General features: G+C 60.0%; 1 protein-coding gene across 3 annotated transcripts in view; it reads right to left on the minus strand.

Moving 5' to 3' along the window:
* The window catches only part of NIBAN2 (niban apoptosis regulator 2), a 55,059-nt gene that overhangs the window by 6,310 nt on the left and 35,868 nt on the right, over positions 1–12,881 (minus strand). For all 3 annotated transcript variants that reach the window (XM_029203227.1, XM_029203229.1, XM_029203228.1), the window contains 10 exons: positions 11,939–12,067; positions 10,103–10,208; positions 8,731–8,898; positions 4,093–4,208; positions 3,236–3,340; positions 2,982–3,144; positions 1,744–1,931; positions 982–1,137; positions 425–541; positions 195–302 (listed from right to left, as the gene is read on the minus strand). In XM_029203227.1, coding sequence (XP_029059060.1) covers positions 195–302; positions 425–541; positions 982–1,137; positions 1,744–1,931; positions 2,982–3,144; positions 3,236–3,340; positions 4,093–4,208; positions 8,731–8,898; positions 10,103–10,208; positions 11,939–12,067 — 1,356 coding nt within the window. The remainder of the gene's footprint in view (positions 1–194; positions 303–424; positions 542–981; positions 1,138–1,743; positions 1,932–2,981; positions 3,145–3,235; positions 3,341–4,092; positions 4,209–8,730; positions 8,899–10,102; positions 10,209–11,938; positions 12,068–12,881) is intronic.

The following is a 12,881-nucleotide window of genomic DNA, read 5'->3' on the forward strand; positions in this document are numbered from 1 at the left end:
GAGGGGGAGGAGGGAGAGGAGGAGAGGGGAGTGGGGAGAGGAGGAGTGGGGGGAGGAGTGATGAGGGGGGAGAGGATTGAGGGGGGGGAGAGGAAGAGTGGAGAAAGGGGGGAGGAGGAGAGGCGAGAGGAGGAGTGAGGGGAGAGGAGTGGAGGGGGGAGGGGGAGCGCAGTGGGGGGAGAGGGCGCACTCACCGACTTGCAGGTGGGTGCCAGCTTCTTGAGCAGGAACGGGATGGTGATCTGCAGCAGAGCCTCCCGGAAAAAGCGCTTCCGCACGGTGCTGCTGTCATAGTCGTATTTCTGCCAGGAAGAGCGGCCAGGGCACAGGAGGCTCTGGGTCAGGGAGCTCCACCGGTCCCTGGTCTGACCCGAGCCCCAGCGTCCCCCTGGGTGGAGGGGTGGGGCCTGGCCGGGCGGCTCACCTTCAGCACCCGCTCCAGGATGCGCTGGATGGACTTGCACAGCTCCTCCTTGGTGGGCCCCTTCCCCAGCTCCTGGTGCAGGAGGGTCTCGAAGGTGTACACGGCGTTGTCCATTTGCTGCCGGCGGGGCACACCACGGGGCACGTGAAGGGGTGCCCGCCGGGAGGAGGGGGCGCCCGTGTGCTCAGCGGCCCGGTCACTCACTTGCTCCTGTACTGTCTAGTGTGCTGGCTCAGGGCCGGGCACCGGGGCCACTCCCTGCCTCAGGGAAACAGAGGCCCTGGGCCCTGTGGGAAGGGGCTTAGGGAGCAAGAAGGGCCTCTCGGAGGAAGGGGTCTCTGAGACCCAAAAGATGAGTCAGAATTAGCCAGGGGGGCAGAGGGACAGGGTCCAAACAGACCAGAGAGCAGAGCAGCGGGGAGCACGTGGGCCGAGTGTGGCTGCAGCGAGGCTCGTGGGGATGACGAGGAGGGGGCTGGGGAGGAAGGCCACAGAGGCAGCCTCTTCCCCAGGAGATGGGGACGGCGGGGGCAGCTGGGGTAGCACCCTGGGCTCACCTCACGCATGAGGATCTGGGCTCGCTGCTTGAACACAGACGTGCTGGACACGTCAAAACGCTGCTGCAGCCCATCGAGCCGCAGTGGCTCCATCTTCTCATAGCAGCTCTGCATCTTGAGGGGGTGGTACGCCAGCTGGGACAGCTTCTCCATGTACTGCAGGGAGGCAGAGACACGCGGGACCTGAGCTGGGGCCGCCAGAGGAGCCAGGCAGCCCCCCAGCCCCTGGGCCCGGCACCCGGGAAGGCCATCCGGGGGTGGCAGTCACAAGGGCAAGCGCTGGAGGACCCGGGGCAGGAAGCATGAGGAGGATCTGAAGGCAACACAGCGTGTGGGGAGAGGCCAGCCCGGGCGCTGGGTGACCTGGGGCAAATCGCTCACCTTCTCTCAGCCTCCAAACCAGGAGCTGGTTTTTCATGATCTCTAAGGCCGTCTGTGGCTCTCAAATTCTATGATTATTATTGTCAATGGACTTCTCAGTTTGGGGTGTAGAAGACGCTAAGATTACAAGACCAATTCCATCTATACCTGACAATTATGTGCGGTTCCAGGCAGCCGACGACCCCAATATGGGGTCTGTGGAAGACCGTTCACCCCGAGAACCAGAGAACTCAGAAGTGAGAGAGGCTGGCTCCATTTGTGGGGTGCACGCAGACCCTCCGTTCACAGGTTATGCCCCGGAGGGGAGCGGCCAGCCCTGACCACAGTGAGGGCCTGACGGGGGCCAGACCAAACCCAAACCCGGGGCCATGCCTGGCTCACCTCGCCCAGCTTGTCGATGCCGCCCTCATTGATGACGTTCAGGTTCATGTCGGTGACCTCCTTGAAGAAGACGTCCCGCACTTCGGTGAAGCCCTGGCTGGTGGGCACCATCAGGGCCTCCAGGATGGACGGGATATAGGGCTGGACATGATTCCGGACACACACCTCCGCCTTGGGGAGGATGGAGGCTGCACCGAGGGAGCTGGTTAGCGGATGGCATCCCCGGTAGCAACTCCCACCATCCCAGACCCCCAGGCTAGAGGCAGGCTGTCGTATTATTCTTTAAAGAAAATTAGCAAACTGAAGGATTCTTGAGGAACAGCTGACAATGCAGCACAAATAACAGGGAGTTCTGAGACTGGCCCCTGATGTTCCGGACACTGTGACGGCAAGAAACTAAGAAAACTGCTAGTGTGAAGGTCTCTAGGTTGGCAGTTTTTCTGTTTAGCTAGAGGAAGAGAACTCACCTTTGGGGGTCTTGCTCCTTCGTTTAAAAAAAAAAAAAGGAAAACACTTCAGTGGCTTCAATGAGCCTCTGGGTTTTGCAAACCCCGATTCTGCCCTGGAATGGTGTGGCCTGACTCAGCCCAACTATGGAAAAGTCTGCTTCCCTGTGGGCAGGGACCGTCTCCAAGACATTCTGACCAAGGCAGTTTTTAGCCAGGGGGTGTTTTGACGTCCCTCCTTCTCCCCTGCCCAGCTGACAGTATTTGCTCCACACAATACATGTCAACTCTCGGTGTCCTCCCCAGCTCACAGTGATACAGCGGCTAGGGAATAACCCTCGGGCAACTGACAACAGTCACAACCGTGGCCAGCATGTGATGGATGACAAGCGAGTGAAAAGATCCCATCAGGCTCGGAACAGAAAGGAGCATCAGCTGACCAGGGAAAGGCTGGCTGAATGTGAATCACCAAAGTCAAGCTGATGTCGCTAAAATGACACATGGTAGATCTGATGACCAAAGATGAACAGAAGGCTTGAACCTCCTCAACGTCATTTAGGTCACCAAGATCTGAGTCTATAGAAATAACAGCGGGCAAACAACTCACAGGGGTTGGAAGAACAATGCCTCAGATTTGATTCTGGTGTTTTAAAAATAATCAATGAATCAAGTCCTTCTTGTGAAATGCAAACGGATCCCTGAAACAGGCAGGAGGGACCCCGTGACCCCGGAGGGCGGGTGGTCCCAGCACGTCCACCAGGTGATGACAGCCATAGCAGGTGGCCCTCCTACCTCGGATCTTGCTGGCCAGATGCTCCTTGGAGGTGATGATCTGGTCCATGTCGGTGCGGATGACCGCCTCCATGGCTGGCCGGGCCAGCTGCAGCTTGGACAGCACGGCCCCAAAGCGTGCCTTGGCCTGTTCATACACCATGCGGTACACGGTGTCTGAGATCTGTGGGCAGGGCGGAGGTGTCAGCGCCAGGCCAAGGGTGCCAGGCAGCTGCAGGCCTCCCACCCCTGCTCCCAAGCCCAGGCCTGCCCACCTGGATCCACTGCCGCTGTCGCTCCTGCGGTTTCCCCTTCAGCCGGGGGGCGAGCTCTGCCTTCAGCTCAGGGCCCAGCTCCTCCATCACCAGGTTGCTCAGGATCTAGGACCAGGAGGCACAGGCCGGGGCAGGGGTTGGAGCGTGCCCAGCCCCCTCCATATTCCGGCAAGCCCGGCCACTCAAACCCCCCCCCTCAAAAAGCTGCATTGGGCTTCCCTGGTGGCGCAGTGCTTGAGAGTCCGCCTGCCGATGCAGGGGACGCGGGTTCGTGCCCCGGTCCGGGAAGATCCCACGTGCCGCGGAGCGGCTGGGCCCGTGAGCCATGGCCGCTGAGCCTGCGCGTCCGGAGCCTGTGCTCCGCAACGGGAGAGGCCACAACAGTGAGAGGCCTGCGTACCGCAAAAAAAAAAAAAAAAAAGCTGCTCTTTGCTCCACGTCTCCATTGCCCTCCCTCCTAAGCATCATTCCCACAGGTCCCAGCTTACCTGCTCGGGTGTCCTGTAGGATCCTGTAGGGGCCCCACCTCAGGACCATTGCACATGCTGCCACCCTGTCTGGAAAACCACACCCTTCCCCCCTTGCCCGCACATGCAAGTGTGTGCGTTTACTTGTCAAACGTCTGTTTCTCCTTCTAGGCAGCTCCCTGAGGGCCAGGACTGCGTCCCTCCTACAGTGCACCCCAACACCTAGTCCAGGGTCGGTGCTCAGTTAATGACTGAACAAAATAACAAGCCGCTCCCCCTGTGGGATCACCTCAGCCTCCACCCGTCCAAACCTGCAGCCAGGCTCCAGAGCCCTTGCCTGTGGCCCCGCGCTGACTCGCGCGGCCTCCCCGCCAGCCTCCATGGCCTCACCTGCACCTCGTTCCCACACAGCATCTCCCAGGTGCCGTACAGCTCCTTGGACTGGCGGTACATGCGGATGGCGTCAGTGAATGCGGGGCCCTCCACCTTGGAGTCCTCGGGGATCCCTGCCCGGGAGAGGGATGTAGAGAGGAGGTCGGTAGGATGGCCTGTGCCCTCCACCGAGACCAATGGGTTGACTGCCCAAACTCCCCCCACCTCTGACCCCCACAGCTCTTGTAGTAACAGCATCAGTAGTTGTTGCAGTGACAGTAACGATAAGAACCCACCAGCAGCGGTGGACAGTAAGACAGCCCTGCTCTGTACCCTCATCTCCTTCAATCCTCCCAACCAGCCCGAGCTGTGGGCACTGTCGTTTCCTCTGCTTTTCCAGATGAAGAAACAGGCTCCGAGGTCAGGCCACTGCCGAGGGGCCGAGGCCAGTGAGCAGCAGAGCCAGGACCAGAAGCCACCACCACCACCAAGGAGAGGCCACCCAGCATGGCAGACGGCATACCAGAGGCACCCAGAGACCCTCCCTCCACCAGGGGCCTGCCAACTTCCCCCGCAAAGGGCAGGACAGTAAACAGTCTCGGCTTTGTGGGCCAGACGATCTCCGTCCCAGCCATTCAACCTGCCGTTGTAGCAGGAAAGCAGCCGCAGGCAGTGTGTGAACAAACGAGCCGATAAAACTGGATTTATTAAAATAGGCGACGAGCCCAATTTGCCTCATAGCCTCGCTGCAGGTCATTAAACCCTAAGGGACCTCAGTTCTCCCTTCTGAAGAGTGGGAACAATGACCAGCCTGGCCTCACACACCCACTGTGGGGCTGCAGGGACCACAGTGTGGACTGCGGAGGCAGGGCCCGGGGGCGGGCCCAGCGGGCACCACGTCGCACTTTACTAGTAATGCAGCCACGAATGGCTCCGGCTGCCCTGGGTCCGCCTTGCTCACCACCGTGCATCCAGGGGGCTGGAAATACCACTTCTCACTCTTGTCAGTGATGGTGGCAGTGGTGGCCCAGATGAGTTTGCCCACCTCCCAAGGGGTCAGTGAACAAGGCATGGGCCTCAGACTGGGCGCTGGGGAGGCAGGCTGCAGGGAGTCGCAACATCTGACTTCGGGACGAACGTGGTTAAACACCTCGCAGCCAGCGAGCTGGCGGCTACCCTGGCCACGAGCCTCTGACCGCTGTGTCCCCAGAGCCAAGGGAAGGGGAAATGGCAGCCAGTGCCTCCGAAACCCCGACCTCCACTGCAGTGACTACGGGCTGAGTCACCCCCCCAGAGAAGAAGACCCTCTCTGGCGTGGGGAGAACCCCTCCCCCTCCACATCCGCTGACCCAGGAATCACACTGCCTGGTGGGGCTGGAAGAGAGCTCAGAGGTGGGGAAACTGAGGCCCAGCCCCAGCCCTGCAGTGGCAGCTCCGTGGACCGGGATGGGGGCGTGAGGGGCGTCTCACCCTGCGTTTCAGGGACCTGAGATGAGGAGGGAGTGACAGGGGCAGAGCAGGGGTGTCCCAGCTGGGGCGCCGCGCAGAGCCCTGGGGTGGGCGCTGCCCAGCTGGGCCAGGGGAGGAAGCCCCTCAGGCTTAAGGAGGTGCACCGTCTCCCAGAGACCAGGTTTTGCCTAGAACAATCCAGCCATGCGCTATATGCAGCCTTTCTCACACTGGGGCATTTACAGTCTGCAGACGGCAAGCCGGGTGTACCCGGCAGGGTCGCTCTCCAGGCGGCAGGACGCTGAGCCAGAGGGCTGGGCAGCAGGAAGGAGGCCGCCGATGCCACCTCAGACCCTCAGGACGTCCCTGCTCTGCTCGCCGAGTGGCTGAATCAAAAGGGCAGGTGACCCCTCCCGAGCTCTTCCCCTGAGCCTGGCTGTGAGGGGCTGAACTGTGTCCCTTCAAAGTCCTATGTTGAAGTCTCAACCCCCAGCGCCCTCAGAATGTGACTGACTGCAGGCAGGGACTAGAGAGGAAATTAAGTTAAAACAAGGGGCTCAGGCTCGGCCCTGATCCCATATGTATGGCTGGTGTCCTCAAGAAAAAATCTGGACAAACTGCGCACACAGAGCGGGGACTGTGTGAGGACACAGGGAGAAGGCAGCTGCCTGCTGGTCAGGAAGAGACACCTCGGAAGAAAACAGACCTGCTGACACCTGGATCTCGGGCTTCCAGCCTCCAGAACTGTGCAAAAATAAATTTCTGTTGTTTAAGCCGCCCAGTCTCTGGTCCCGTGTTACGGCAGACTAAGGCTGAGACCGCACACGCATTCCCTCACCTAATTCCCCAAACAGCTCCCAGAGGGACAGCTGTTCTCAGCCCCACTCTCCCCGATGAGGAAACGGGCTCAGGGAGGCAAAGTCACTGGCTCGAGGCCACACCGCTAGGGAACGGCAGCCCCAGGGCCTGAACCCAGACTGGCCGACTCTAGCGAGACCTGGAGACTTCCTGCCTGTGGGGTCCTCAGGGTCAGGCTGAGAAAGGAAGCTACATTCCTCAGGCCTGGACAGCAGGCAGACAGGAAGAGGCCTTGACCTCTGCACCCCAGGCCCAGCCCGAGGGGGCAGCTCCGTGCCCCGCTGCCTCTAGCTGCCCCAGCTGCTCCGGGAATGCAGGATGTGGGCGGGGGCCAGACGAACTGTGTCCACCCAGCTCGGCCTCCTTCCCCAGCCACCCCCCACTTCCTGGCAGCCCCTGGAGTGAGCAATTCCAGGCCCTGCAAATTCCAGGCCCAGCCCCCGAGGAAGCCGAGAACTTTCCCACAGTCCTCAGGGTGGAGGAAAGGCTCCTCTAAAACCACCCTGTCAGCTCCCAACACCTTGCGGCCACAGGACGCCTCTCCCCCCGCCCCAGCAGCTCTCCCCGGCCTCCCCTCCTGCCCACAGGACCCACACCCATACCCCTCAGCCTCCTGGCTGAGCGCTCGCTATGTGCTAGGCATGGGGCCAAGAGCTCTACCCAACCCAGCTCATGTATTCCTCCCCACGATCCAGCAAAGCTTATCACAACTGCCATTGTGCGCACGGGGAACCGAACGGCGGCTCTTCCCCACCTGGTCTGTCCCCACCCGGCCTGGCCTGGGGTCACCTGGCCAGGTCTGCCATTAGCCTTGGAAACCTTCAGAGGGAGGAGCTGGGCCAGGGAGGGGGGGAGGAGGAGGGACGGTGCCCCAGGCCAGGCAGCCGGAGCCCAGATCGCCTCGGCCCGGTCCTGGCCCCTCAGCCCCCGGGGACCTGGGAACAGGAGGCTCTTTGTCGGCGGCAGGGGCTGGCCTGACTAAAGACCTGGTTCCTGCCGCCCGGCAGATTCCAGCTGGGGCAGAGGCAGCCCTGGAGAGCGGAGGGGACAGGGGACAGGTGGGGTGAGCCGAGTCACCGCACAGCCACCTCCAGGCGTGGGTGCCCACTGTCCATCCAGCGGGTGGAGCTGCGCCCCAGGCATGCCAGGCGGGGAGAGTAGGGCAGAGGCAAGGGCAGGGCAGGAGCAGCGGCCTCCCTCTGCTGCCCAGAGGCCAGGTCACCGGGAAGGGATTTCAGGGTCCAGGATGGGGTTGCTCCTCCCATTAGGGCAGAAAGCCCCTCATGCCCCACCCCTCCGGCTGAGAGACAATCACAAGCCTTTTTGATCAAACTCCTTAAAGCCCTACAAGGCCCTCCAGACCTGACCCCAGTGCCCCCTCCAGGCCCATTTCCAGGCACCCCCTCCCCACTTCAGGGTCTTGTGTATCCTCCTCTAAACTGCCCACACCCCTGGGCCTCTCTTCATGCTTGCTGCGACCTCCGTCTGGAACTCACCTCCCTCTGCTCTAGAACTATGCATCCTCCAGGTCTCAGCTGAACCCCGGCCTCCTCAAGGAAGCCCCCCGATCTACCCCTCCCCACACACAGGATCAGCACCCCCCAATACATACACACACTCCAGGTTCCCCAGGTGGCTCCCACCCGGCACCCAGCACAGCTGTGACTCATCGCCCCCTGGAGTCCTCATCTGTTTAGCATCTGTCTCCCCGCCAGGCTGCCGGCAGCACGGGGACAGGGGCCATAGCCTTGCTTCCCTACTGCATCCTCAGTGCCCAGCCCTGGGCGTGGCTCAGAGACATTAAAAGGTTTGTTAAGTGAATGAGTGACCTGGGAGAGACCTTGTAACTTTGCAGACAGGGACAATGAGACCCTGAGGGAGGGAGGGAACTTCCCAGACCCGGGTCCAGGTCCCTGAGAAGAAAGCAACGGTAGCATAAAAAAATCTTTACCAAGCGTTGAGTGGATGCTCACTGTTCACAAACCCTCTGAGACCCAGGAGACATTATTATCCCCATTTTACAGAGGCTTCAAAAGGTAAGTTGGTCTCCTAAGGTCCTGTTGCCGGAAAGTGGCAGAATCAGGATTTTTATCTTGTGACCCAAGGGCTCAACAACTGCATCCCTCTGAGAACAATATCCCAAATTCTGTTTAAGAGCATCACAGAACTGTTTTCATCAAGGAAGAAGGTGAGGGGCAGCAGGACAGTGGTTTCGAACAACCCCAGAAGGAAACGCAGAACAGCTCATAGAGCAGGGTGGCCACACCGTACTCAGCCACTAGGTGTCACCACTCAGCACATAATCCACGTAACCCCGCTCCCAGCTCCTGGTGCCTAAAGGCGGCTCACCATTGTTGCAGTGCCGGACGCAGTCCTGCAGGACAGCCTGCCACTTGTCCTGCTCAGCTTCCGTCATCATGCAGAAGTAGTAGTGACGCGCAGAAGGATGCCAGAGGATGAGCGGGAACTGCGTGGGGCACTTGAGGACGGGGGCAGTGCCCGATTTTGATGTGTTCCCTGTGGAGACAGTGCCCTCTGAACAGCTGCCCTCTGTGGCTTCCCTCGGCCAGAGGACGCCAGCAGCTGACCCCTCGCCCTACCATGAGGGGCAGGCTCAGGTCCAGAGAGAGCTGGCCTGTCCCGGGGTGACCAGAGAGTCAGTGGGGAGGCCACTTCCTTCTCTCTTGCTCCACAGCCTGGCTAAAGGAATGTCAGACTCCCCCAGCACCATTTCTCAGAGCTGGTAATGCAGCCACCTCCCTGGGGTCAGGTTCTAAACTCTGTGCATGAGGCACAAATAACACAGGGTCAGAGCCCTCAGGGTCAAAGGCCAAGCATTACCTTCTTGGGTTTCCCTTCAAATTTCAGCAGCAGAGGCCAAAGTGTGGCTTAAATGTCCAAGGGGGGAGGGAGGTATGGATGTGGGAGATAGAGAATAAATAAAAGGGGATTTTTCTCTCTCTGCTTGGTCCGCATGGATATTCGAGATCCAGCGAGATAAGTGGTCCTGGGCTGTGACCTTGCCACTCCTGTTAATAACAGGACAATGGCAGTTCTTCTCTGGGCCCTGGCTCTGGGTCCCTGTGCTCAGCTCAGCACACACAGCACCTCATGGGGTCTACATAACACCCCAAGGTCAGCCCTCTCAGTGCAGGGGCTGGAATCCAGGGGCTGGAATCCAGGGGCTGAAGCCAGACTCCAGCTGAGCCCTCAGCCACCAAGTCCCACACAAGGGTAAAAGCTGCCCCCACAAGGCCAGCATCTCCCTTACCCCTTGGTCTCCCTGGGATCATCTAAGAGGCAGATGTCATCCCACAAGTTTTCTGGGTGTCTCTGATGGGGTGGGGTCGCCTAGGATAGCTCCTTACAAATGCGGTATTGACTCAGCAGTTTACAAATTGGGGCACCTGGATCACCTTCTCCTGGAAGCCTCTCAGGGACCCAGGGAAGAGGCAGGGTAGAGAGAGGTCCCCCTGCACAGCTGTGACTGCCTGGGTCAGGAAGCAAGGGCTCGGGTGGGGCAACCCCAACGCACTATGTGGCCACAGGAAAACCCCTCTCAGGCCTCCCTTTGGAGGCTCAGGTTGAGCCGGGCACCTGCGGCTAGCTCTAGGCCCAGCTGGTTTTCCTGCAGGTGTGGAGCCTGGAGCTCCAGGAGTAGGGGCGCCCTCTCCCCTGGACAAATCCCTGGGTGCTTCGCCTGGGATGGGTGGTCCTTTACCTGGTAAGGAGTTGCCAACAAGCTCCAGGTACTGGTCCAAGGAGGTGAGAATTTTGTAGCCCGCACTGTTGATGACAGCTCGGGGTGGGACCTGCCGCTCATAAGCCTGAGGAGGGGGCAAGAGAGATAGTCCCTGGGGGTTACGTGTATGGCCAAGCCCAAACCCCGTCTCCATCCCTGGCTCCAGGGCCCCACTCAGTGTTGCCTGCCCCAGTCAGGGAAGAGGAGGAGGAGAAGGAAGAAGGGGAGGAGGGGGAGAGAGGACTTTGACCACCACCATGACTAGAGGCAACATGGTGTAGTGACCTGGACCCAGGGTCTGGGCTCAAATCCTGACTCCACTGAGTTCCGTCTGTGTGAGGCCAAGGATAAGCACCTCCTTTGCTTTAGTTTCCTCATCTATAAAACCAGTGTAATATAACAGTTCCTACCTCACAGGGCTGCACGAGGGCCCAGTGAGATAATCCACATAACGCATAGCGCACTGCCTGGCACAGCAAGGGTCAGGGAGCACGGCTGAGGTGACTGTTATTATCACCACTGCACCTACGGTCTCTACGAGCAGCAGCTGCCACTAGCCGAGTGCTCATTACATGTCAGGCACTGTGCTACGGTCTCTGCATGCTTCATTTCACAGAATTCTCACAAGCCAGAGGTGGGTACCATTATTAACCCCAAGTTCACACCGCTGGTAAGGTAGCCGACCTGCACGCGAACCTGGTCTGTCAGCCCCTAGAGCCCAGGGTCTTTGACCATTTCCCTGAACTGTCCACTAACTTCCTAAGTCCCCTTGGGAGGAGAATGAGGATTGGCCGCTGCTTTCTTACACCCCTGGGGAGAAAAAATAGTCCTGATGTAGGAGCTCATACAGCAGGGGTGCCATGCTGCACTCAGCCACTAGGTGTCACCACTCAACACATTCCTTAAGAGTGGCTGGAACCTCCAGGGCAATGGTTTTCAAAGCGTGGTCCCTGATTAGCAGCATCAGTGTCACCCTGGAACTTGTCAGAAATGCATATTCTTGGGCCCCCTCCAGACCTGAATCAAACTCAGGGTAGGCCCAGCAACCTGTTTTTTAACAAGCCCTCCCGGTGAGTCTGGTGCATCCCTCAAAACAGAGGGCACTCAAGCCTGTCCTTCGGCTGTTCGGCAGAAATGTCTGGTAGAAGAAGGGTCTGTGGCTCAACCAGGTGGGGCTTCCCTAAGGGCCCAAAGCAAAGGAACAATCGAAGGACACCCATCCCCCCACTGCAGGGCACAGAGTTGCAAGGGGGGGCATCAGGAAGGAAACAGATAGGACCACCACCCAGGGGTCCTCTGAGGCAGGGAACGGCCAGTTAGCTGCCGCTGTTGAAGAGCAAGGAAGGGAGGGGCTGGGGAGCAGCAGGAAGCCCAGGCGGGAAGGTGGCTGAGGGCGAGGAGGGCGCTGGAAATGGAGAGATTCGGAGGGCCTCGGGGGTGGGCAGGAGCCAGCAACGCGTGGCCAATGGGGGGAGAGGCAGAGTGAAAGGGGACCCCAGAGAGCTGGGTGCCTGGATGGATGAAATGCCACTTAGAGAGGGCAGGCAGCACAGCAAGGTATGGGGAGGCCGGAAGGGGTGGGGGGAGGCTGCTGAGGTTCTGCTGTGGCCCTGGCAACAGCCAGCGCGGGGAGGAGGGAAGGGATGCGGGGAGGAGGGGAGGGATGCGGGTGGAGGTACGGAGTCTCAGGCTTAGGAATGGGGGCCGTGCAGCATCAACTAGTGTAGAAGACAGCAGGCCAGGGGAGGCTGCGGAGAAGGGGAAGAAGCGGCCTGGCCAGGCCTGGGAGAAGCTGGGATGGGCTGGGGGCCTCACCACTTTGTTCTCGTAGAGCACCAGCCCATAGTTGTGCGGCACGAGGCTGAAGCGGTTCCTCCACTTCTTGCTGTCCTCCTGGTACTGGAAGAGGTTCCCCGAGAAGATGATGCGCTCATCCAAGGGCACCTATGGGAGGGAAAGGGCAGGGAGTGAGGCCCAGCACGGGAATGGGGTCCTCCGAGAAGGTGAGCACGTCCTCCATCCTGACCTCACCAAGGCCCCCGAGGCAGGGCTGCATGACACGCATTTGGCAGATGAGGAAAGTGAGGCTCAGGGCAGTGAAGGGGGCCCCACTGGGGTCCAGGAGGATCAGAGGTGATGCCAGGACTTGAACCCAGGCCAGGCACCACAATACCGGACCCAGACAGAATCCCACCCCATCCTGGCCCCAGGCAGACACAGCTGCCTCGGGACAGGTCTCTAGAGCACGAGGCAGGCTGCTTCCCCATCCTCCCCCACTGCAGCGTGGGTGTGCGACAGTCACTCCAGCCGGAGGGGACGTGCCCACCGGCCAGCACTGGTAAGGCCCCAGCACCTGGGCAAATCTCTTTCCAGCTCTGGGCCTGTTTCCCCTTGGGGCAACAAAAACCTGACCACGGTGGCTCCATAGAGCCTCCCCAGTTCCGACGGCTGACAAGATGGTCTCCACGAATCTGGGTGGGAGAGGAGGGGACCTCAGGCTGGAGGGTTCCCGTCTGACCAGCATCCTGGAGGACTAGTGGCCAGTGTGGGCAGCAGAAACGCCCAGACCTTCCTGCAAAGCCCTAGCTTTGACTCGACCACTGACTCAGTGTGACTTCAGCCCTGTCACATCACTTCCCTGAGCCTCAGTTTCCTCATCTGTCAAATGGGACGGTGACAGCACTGACTTCACCGAGGTATCTCAAGGATTCTGTGCAAAGATCACGCAGGCAGTCGGCACCTGGCAGGCAGTACGATA

The sequence above is a fragment of the Monodon monoceros genome, unplaced genomic scaffold (assembly GCF_005190385.1).
Source record: "Monodon monoceros isolate NGI ecotype Baffin Bay Population unplaced genomic scaffold, NGI_Narwhal_1 Super_Scaffold_5, whole genome shotgun sequence".
Lineage (NCBI taxonomy): Eukaryota > Metazoa > Chordata > Mammalia > Artiodactyla > Monodontidae > Monodon > Monodon monoceros.